The sequence below is a fragment of the Tupaia chinensis genome, unplaced genomic scaffold, assembly GCF_000334495.1.
Source record: "Tupaia chinensis unplaced genomic scaffold, TupChi_1.0 Scaffold000117_2, whole genome shotgun sequence".
In the NCBI taxonomy this organism is placed as follows: domain Eukaryota; kingdom Metazoa; phylum Chordata; class Mammalia; order Scandentia; family Tupaiidae; genus Tupaia; species Tupaia belangeri.
In genome coordinates, this window is record NW_006159583.1 from 2,312,228 (window position 1) to 2,321,887 (window position 9,660).

The following is a 9,660-nucleotide window of genomic DNA, read 5'->3' on the forward strand; positions in this document are numbered from 1 at the left end:
TTCGCTACTATAGCAACAGCATTCATAGGATATGTTCTCCCATGAGGGCAAATATCCTTCTGAGGAGCCACAGTAATTACCAACCTTCTATCAGCTATCCTATACATCGGCACAGATCTAGTGGAATGAATTTGAGGCGGATTTTCTGTAGACAAAGCTACCCTAACCCGATTCTTTGCCTTTCCCTTCATCCTTCCATTTATTATCACAGCACTGGTCATCGTACACCTCCTCTTCCTACACGAAACAGGGTCTAACAACCTGCTAGGAATTGACTCAGACGCAGCCAAAATTCCATTACACACATCCTATAACAATAATCTCTCAAATAGACAGAAAGAAAGAAAATAGTGAGTCTTGGTGGGAATGTAAACTAGTTCAACCGCTGTGGAGAACAATATGGAGGTTCCTCAAAGATCTACAAATAGAACTACCATTTGATCCAGCAATCCCACTTCTGGGGATTTACCCAAAAGACAGGAGAACGCTCAGTCAGAAAAGTGCTTGCACATCCATGTTTATTGCAGCATTATTCACAATTGCCAAGACATGGAACCAACCTAAATGTCCACAAACAGATGAATGGATTGAAAAATTGTGGCACATGGAATACTACCCAGCCATAAAAAACAACAAGACGTTGGGATTTAATAAAAAGTGGTCGAATATGGAGGATCTATTGCTGAGTGAAGCAAGCCAGGACATAAAAGATATTGTATGTATCCACTTAATATATACTGACTATCTGCACTCTATGGTAGATGGTAGAAAACAAAATATTGGGCTTATTAACTGTTGATGATGACATGTATAGTATTCTCAACTGGATTGGTCTGAGAAGTATTTCATGATGGGCAAAGTATTTTTACAAGCAAAATGAGAAATAGCAATTGACTGTTTTAAAAAATAATTAGAATAATAAAAATAATGATTGGGGAAAACAGAAAAGATATTGAATGTTGAAGTGGGGAGATTAATGTCTCTGTACTGATGGACATGCATGGCATTCCCTTTTGAAAAAACAATGTAATACACTGTAAAGTTATATGTAATCCAATGTAATATAAAGAAGATTATGATGATGATAATAAAAAAAGAAAAAAAAAAAAGAAAATAGTGAGTCTTAACTTCTCAGGTAAGATCACAGAGCAGATGAATCTGTGACCTGTCAAAGAATCTGTAAAACTAAGCCATAGATGTGACTCCTGTTTAATCTTTATTAACCATGTGCATTGCAGGCCTATTACGCCATATTCCTCAACAAGGGCCGTCTGGAAGTGCATCTCTCCACAGGGGCACGAACAATGAGAAAAATTGTTGTCAGACCAGAGCCCGGTCTGTTTCATGATGGGAGAGAACATTCTGTTCATGTAGAGAGAACAAAAAGGTAACAATAGCACTGGAGTACTGATTGTTTGATTGTTGGAACTGACAGGAACTTCCTTTGTCAACTTCAATCCCTGCTTGAACCTCTGTATATGTGGCCACACCATGGGCCTTCAGAAGCTATTGGAAAAATTAAAAAGTATAAATGTGTTTTGGTGGCAAAACAAAAGTTGAAATCCATTCATAGTGGGTTTTATATATGTGTGTATATATATATATATATAAAATCTACATTTTCTGTGAACTTCCAAAGACCCCCACATACTCTGCATTACTAAATGGTAAAGTAGCTTCATTTTCTTTTCTTTCCATCTTATATTTCAGGAACATCATTTACATGGGCTTGTAGGAGTTCTGCTCTTAACATTTTTATTCTGTGCAGTTCTCCTCTCTACCTTTGGAAAACCCAAATGCATCTTCTGAAGCTAGAGATAAGAAAACCCCCTTGCTCTGCACTTCTCAAATATTCTCTTCCTCAAATAAAGTATGCACATAGTGAAACACACAGAATAGCTGGGCTAAAGCTGGCAGCCTTTGGCAGTTGCCATTTCATTCAAATTCCAAAGCAGTTAGGGCAGCTGCTTAGAAACTGGTCACAGATACAGAGCATGGTGGCAACATCAGGTGTACTGAGCCTGTTATGGACACACCTCATCCCTCCCCACTGCACCCAGGTGGACAAGGTCTCTGCAGAGCGACTTCCTAAAGGAGCAGAGTCCAGTCAGAGAAGACAAATAGTTGTGACCCAGTGATCAGTTCTGAGGGCCACCGCTCTACTGATCCACAGGAGCACTTTCCCCTCGAGCCCTGAGCCAGGGAATTGCCCTTAATTGGGCACAAACTGATCTTATTTCTTCAGAATGCTGCGGAACTTTATACTGACTCTATGGGGAAAATCATCTGTATTTTTCACTGAAACACTGTATGACAAGTTGGAAAGGTAATTAGTTTAGAAGGTCAATTAGACAAAAAGAAAACAGAAACCCAGAGACTTTGGGGGCCTCCAATCTCCAAACCAGCAATCCGTTTATTAGACTGAAGATAAAGAAAAGAACTGAAAATCAAATCCGATGAAATCTCAAAACACAGAGAATACTTCTAAATGTAAGAAGAATATGAATGTATAGCAATTGTTCAAGGAAGCAGATGCTATTCTATAAAGACCTACATTTCCTAATTATCTTTTTGTGTGCATAACAGTTTAGATAAGTAGTAAGGATTTCTTCTCTTCTAAGTAAAATTTAAGCTTTCCTCAGCTCATTTTTTAAATGATTATTATGTAGAATACTAGGTGGTGGGCTGAATTCATACTAAGCATTCACACAGACTGCCTACTAATGGAGATGTTTAGAAACCATGATTAAGACAAATGAGGGATCAATATTTGAGCAAACTAAGAGCTTTTCCTAATAGAATAGCCAGATATTATAGTCAAGGTCTCGGGGGAAATGCAAACTTAATTTCTTCATTTGATTCTTACTTTCTCATTTGAATACTTTAGAATGCTGATTTTATATGTCTTCAAGACCAGATTTTAGGCCCTTTGCCAAACTTTAATCCTTCTCATTGTGAGAAGGGACTTTTCAGAAGTCTAAACTTTAAAGAATTTCAGAAATAAAATGCAGATTTGAGAAGTAAAGCTGACCAAAAACCACCCCAAATATGTTATTTTGTAGAAAAAGAATAATGAAATTCCCAAATGCATTACAGTGTACCATGATGTCCTTTTAACAGGTGTTTCTTCAAGAAAGGCATTTTATTATGCCAACTTCACAGCTGTTGACCATCAATCCAACCTTTATTTGATTAAGCTGAGTGTATAGTACATTACTGAAAACTGGTCATTCAGTTAATTGGCCATATAAACAAACAGTTTTGCCATTCACTGTTAATTACAAGATAATATATTGTACATATTAGTGTGTAGTCACTGAACTCTGTGCCAATACACGAACATATTTGCAACGATAGTACTTATCCCACATTGTAAGGTCAAAATCCAATGATTGCTCTCCTATAAGTAAGCACTACATTAAACTAATTAACCAGACATTGCTAATGGCCCTAAGAACTTCACCCAGAAACATTTTTATTTTAAATTGTCAGAGGGTGCATGTGCTTTAGAGAGAGAGATGGTGTGATGGAGAGAGGGAGATAGAACCCCCAGTGGGACATGACCATGCTGTAATCTTTTTGCCTCCATTTCTCCGTTGAGATTTTGAGCACACATGCCCATGTCCAATGTGCTTTGCAAGCCACAGTAACTGGGATTTAAAGCACAGTCAGTCTTATGGGATGTGACTTTCTTAACCACACCATCCTCAAAAACATTTTAAACACTCCATATACCTAATCTATGGCATGCTCTGTGTCAAATACTAGACATGATTAAGTCTTAATCATTATTAATGTATGTGAGATTGGTATTAATAGCCTTCATCAAAAAAATGAGTAAATATGAACTTATCCAAATCCCATATTATAAATAGCAGAGATAGGTCTGAAATCCAAATATATTTGGCTTAAATAACTTCCATCTATGCTTGGCCAACTATTTAGCCTTACCCTTTTTTATAATCGTAAATATTTATATTATATCATGTTGATTATGATATACTAATTTTGAAATATTTATTTTCTTCTAACACTTTTCTGGCTATAAATATCAACCATCATTTCTTTTCCTAAAACCTTGGATAAGATGGTTAACTTTAATAACACCTTGCAAAATTACTGGATTTTTATCAAATTGAGGGATAGTATCCTCAAGGTTGTCTTCCTTCCGCCCCTCTGACTCTTAATACCCCTCCTTTTATTCGCTCTCCTTTTCTACTCATCCTCTGGAAAAATCCCACTTCGGTCACTTTGGTATCTAATTCCTGGATGTTTTAATGACTCCTGCCTTTTGTTTTTTAGAATTATTTCATTTCAGTTAAATTTATTTATTTATTTATTTTAATTTGACCAGAGACAGAGGGAAGGTAAGAAAGTAAGCCACCAGGTCCAGGGTCTGAACATTCATTGGCCATGTGGGAGTCCAGTGCTTCAACCACCACCCCACCTGCCATCCCCCACATCCTTCCATTTAGTAAAAAATCTTGCCAGACAGCACTCACCAGAGAGAGAGAGAGAGAGTAAGAGAGATAGGTCCCCAATTGGACTTGATCACACTATAATTCCTTCTCCTCCACTTCTCCATCTGTCAGGATTTAGGGCACATATGCACATGTGCTCAGCATGTTTACCAAGCTGCCTGAGCCAGAATTTGAACTCCATGGTTGACTATGTGGGATCTGGCTTTCTTAACTACCACTCCATAGAGTGGCATTCCCTGCCTTCCGTATCTGATTTGCCTTCTGATCCCTGTCCTGGAGTGAACCTCAGTGGCCAGCCATGCTAACTAAACAAGCACATTAATGTCTAAGAGCCTGAAATAGCTGCACAGGCAATAGGTTAAAAGAAAATAGAGTTGGATTTCTTTTCTGTGAGAGCATTCTTCACATAGATACAGAATTAGACTAAAGACCACAACATTAGAGCCTATATTTTGGGAGTTATTTGGGATTTCCAGAGGAGTTCATGATTTGGATATTGCAACCCAAATATTTTCTTTCTTACCATTCAAAATATATACAGTCAAAAAATTAGAGATCCTGTCATGGTGGCACAGCAGTAGCAAAACCCTCTGCAATGCTGGAAGCCATATGGAGAATTGGGGTTAGGTTCCCAGGTCAAGCCATACGTGGCGGGAGTGCCTTGCTGGATAAAAGCCTGGGAGAGGAGTCAGGACAGAACCGTGGATCATAGCATGAAACCCTGTTGAGGGCGCTTATGTTCATAGCTTTGTGTGTGTGTGTGTGTGTGTGTGTGTGTGTGTGTAGGGTTGTATCTCAGGTTGGAAAGAAAGAAAGAAACTTTTAAAATACTTTTCATATTTTCTTCCTTAAAAATTTCAAAAGTTTTCTATTTTCATGTAACTTACAAACATCAAGGCATTTCTTTTCATATATTCTTCCTCATATACAATCTAATTGTTATTGACTTGAAAAAATTCTTAAAAAAATTCCAAACAAACAAGAAATAGGACATAAATAATAAAATATTTACTATGAATCTGTAAGAAGCAACCATTTAATTGTGAATAAATAGATCCAGCTGACCGGTCACAATACTAATAGCGATGTAATACAATACAGTGTTTTGAACACAGCAGGCTCTCCTTGAAAAGTTGTTGAATACTTTCGAAATGGAAAATACAACATAATTTTAATGGTCAAGTTGATAATATCATTCCTACAAAATAACTAAATAAATTAACTAAAATCAACACTCCTAGAAAGCAAAATACATGTAGGATCTGCAGTCTTCCAGCAATGCCCTTCTTAAGTAATACAGCCTCAGGGCAATTCCATAATTAATATTTTCCACCATTTGAAGTAGGTATTTTTAACTCCACTTTATAAATGAATGAAATGAAACTGTGCATGATTAAATACCTTGCCCAAGGTCACCCAGCTAGTAAGTTTCTACACTAGTGTTTAATTCTAGTCTGTTCCTTCTGAAAGCCATGTTCAGTCTATCAATATATCACCATCCTATGATCTAGTGAAAAGGACCACTGTGTGGCCCTTGAGGCAGAACTAGAGTAAAGAGAATCTACACCAGAAAGAGGAGCGCCTCTGGCTCTCCAAAAATTCTAATGATAAGCAGAGGTGTAGCCTCCTTCAACAATTTTTATTAACACTTGGGAGCCCTATTGCATCATGTTAGTAAGACGCTGATTTTAGCTAAAGGTGAAAAAAGTGGGTGGGAGGGGGACTCTCAGTGAGTCACACTTACCCACAAGTGAGGAGTTTTCTAAAAGTCTCATAAAACCACCGACTCTTAGCAATAAATGAAGTTGAGCCTCCTGATTTTCACTAGCACATTCTTTCAAAGTCTGGTGTTTAATTTAAAAATGTCACTTCCCCTATTTTCCCTTTGAAACTCAGTCTGGCCTGTCTTCTTGAATGGTGACACTTTGAGTCATAGCGAAATCCATCTTTTGTTCCAGTGTCTTACTTTTGAATTGTACCAAAGTGAACCAATTACTCTGTGCCAATTCAGAGCATCTTGGCCCTGGTTTATTGTTTCCAGTGCTACATGTGGTTATTTTTTTCTTTTTTTTTTAATATAAAATCAAGTAAAATTACACTTTAAGACTGAGTTTTTCATCTAAGTACTTCGGTTCCCTCCCCAGATATGACGTAAATTTTCAGTAATCCGCTCATGATCCTCAGGCTAGTAAGTAATACTTATGACTAATGGCACCATCATGACTACTGGGACTGAAGCTCAAAACCTGCTTCTAGAACAAAAGAGAAAATGCCTTTGGTCTTTGACACATCAGAACTCTTTGTCTCTTTCTGTTTCTGTGCCTCCAGATCCAAGGATTGTTGTGAATAAGTAGCACGAGGTTCTCAATTAGTAGCATGTGAATTATCGCTCATAAGCAAATTAGGGAAATTAATGAAACAGCCACTAAGGAAAATCATCGCAAGGAACAATTAGCATAGAGTTCTTGCCTGCCTTTTAAAAGCCAGCAGCTACATTCTTTACAAAACATACTGTAAGTGTTTGCTGTTGATTCCTGCAATCTAAGCTCTCAAGAGTATAGTTTGTCCCCTAGCAAGAAGATAATAGCTAGCACAAACCAAGAAATAAAGAGCCAAACAAAAACGTGACCCCTTGCTGTGCTAAACCCACCGATCCTTAACCGATTAGACACTACTACACAGTGCTAAAGCCTTGGTTCTCACGGGCTCTTGTTTTGGGCCACAGACCACCAGAGGCTAAAGTTTCAGCTACACCATTGCCTGGTTTCAGTAAACTTTCAGAGAGAATTAACGAGGGAGGTATGGGACAAGATGCTAAGAAATAATAACATTTGCTTAGTGTAGAATTCCTAATCATCTCATTTTGTCTCACTTAAAAACTGCAGGAGTGAGGGATGGCAGAAAAGAGATTGATTTCCAACTGTATTGAATGTTGTGTGATTTACACTTGTTTATTTTAAATGTTTTATCAGCATCTTTACTGTTCAAGTTGATGAAGACAGAAGGCATATGCAAAACCTGACAGCAGAACAGGCTATCGAAGTTAAAAAGCTTTTCGTTGGGGGTGCACCACCTGAATTTCAACCTTCCCCACTCAGAAATATTCCTCCTTTTGAAGGCTGTATATGGAATCTTGTTATTAACTCTGTGTAAGTGAATCTCCTTGCTTTATTCTTTCATTCATTCATTCGGTATGAGGAGCACTATTGCATCTACACTATCCAAAGTCATGAGGGAAAGGAAGCAATGAAAATCTTCAAGTTAAATTTAGAAAACTGCACTGATGCCCTTAAAGGGGGAGTTGGGGGGGGGGCTGATTTAATTGGAAAGAATCAAGTCAATGGAAAATAAGAAAATATATTGCATTTTAATTATATTTTCCTAGCCCCATGGACTTTGCACGGCCTGTATCCTTCAAAAATGCAGATATTGGGCGCTGTGCTCTTCAGAAACCTCGTGAAGAGGAAGATGGAGCAGTTCCCCCTGCAACAGTCACTCAGCCTGTGCCAGTTCCCATCTCAACCTTGCCTGCACCCACCCCAGTTCTGGTGCATGTAAGTGTTTATATCCTCATTGCTTTCTAACTTTTACACAGTATTTTAAGTTCTTTTCAGAAGGAAGGTTATGCAGGAGAGCTAGTACACTCTATTACTAAAATGGGAAGAAAAACCTAGTCTCTTCACATCTTTTTTGTATTATCTTTTTCTTTGTGCGTGTTCTCCTTTACTTTTTGTGTTTATCAAGTAGTATGTTTTAAGTTAAAATACAATTTTGAAAACACAGACATCTTGAGAATTGAGGATAACAGAATAAAGACTAAAAGCAACCTGATTTTCAGTCTTTTATATTTGCATTTTACATTGTAACTATCGTATACATAGGCAATTTGGCATTGTGATTTTCAAACCTAACAATATATAATTAAAACTTTCTAAACATTGGGTAACTATATGTCTAATATGATTTTATATTATGTATAGCACACATATACAGAGACACCCAAAATATTTCCTAGCATGGGAGGTGGTATTTCCTTGAATAGATTCAGACTGCCTGTGTTCAAATCCCATGACTGAAGCCTACCATCTGTGTGAATTTAGAAGAGCTACTTAGTCTATTCCTCACCTGTAAAATGCAGTTATCAACAGCACATTCATCAAAGAGTGTCATCAGAATGCTAAGAGATAGTGTTTGCTAGATGCCTGGCATATACTAAATATTTAACAAATGCCATAATGACTATATAGTAATACTAGTAAGTACTGCTTTCAAGTGCTAGGTGTCAGCCATTGGCTAAACAATTTCCATCCAACATGATACATAATTCTCAAAACAGCTCTGTAAAATATAGTCATGCCATTTTTAGTTGAGGTGATCAGAATTAGCTAGTTTAAGTGAATAATCTACTCACACAGCTGGTAAACCCAGGTGTAGGAATTTTAATCCAATGAGTCTGAATCCAAAGTCTGGCTTCTTACCTCTGCACCATCCCTCCTTTGCAATTTGTTCTACTTGTAATAGCCCACTTTGGGCTAGAGTGTTCCTAATTATTCACTATTAGAAACTACTTTGATAAGCACCTCTGTGCATCTAATTTTTTATCATTTCTAATTATTTTCTTAGAATAAATTTGTAGACAGGATATTAGGCCAAAGGATAAATATGGTTCTCGATACATTATCTGTGCTGCCTTTTTTTTTCCCAGATTTTTGCAAGTCATTCATAATTTTTGATAAATAATGTCATTTTCTGAAAAATAAGTTGTTGGTGGCCTAGACACTACTTTATCCCCACTAAGAGTGAAGTGCAACATTTTGACTATACTCATACCTATTTATGGGGTGAACTGGTCTTTCCCACAGATATTTATTTGTGTCTTTGAATGGCCGACCATAGAATTCCTGCTTCAGTAGAAGAGACTGTAACTATGCATCTACTTGTGTATTTTATTCTTAACCTAGTGACTTGCCTTGTTGATATATTTTTAATATAGTTTTATATTTATTTATAGTTTGCTTTAAAAACCAATTTGTCCTTATACTATTTTTTTATTTTTTTAATTTTTTAATTTTTTCTTTTTTTAATTTTTAAAAATTATTTTTTAGTATTTATTATTTTTATACATTCAGTCATTATACATCATTTAGTTTGTAAAGAGAGTCTAGCTGACATGATATAT

The 9,660-nt window shown here is 36.8% G+C and overlaps 1 protein-coding gene across 1 annotated transcript in view; it reads left to right on the top strand.

Annotated features, from left to right (window-relative positions):
- Positions 1–9,660, top strand: part of LAMA2 (laminin subunit alpha 2) — a 509,250-nt gene that overhangs the window by 473,281 nt on the left and 26,309 nt on the right. The window contains exons 57-59 of the mRNA XM_027770245.1: positions 1,239–1,387; positions 7,454–7,630; positions 7,867–8,035. Of these exons, the coding sequence (XP_027626046.1) occupies positions 1,239–1,387; positions 7,454–7,630; positions 7,867–8,035 (495 nt within the window). The remainder of the gene's footprint in view (positions 1–1,238; positions 1,388–7,453; positions 7,631–7,866; positions 8,036–9,660) is intronic.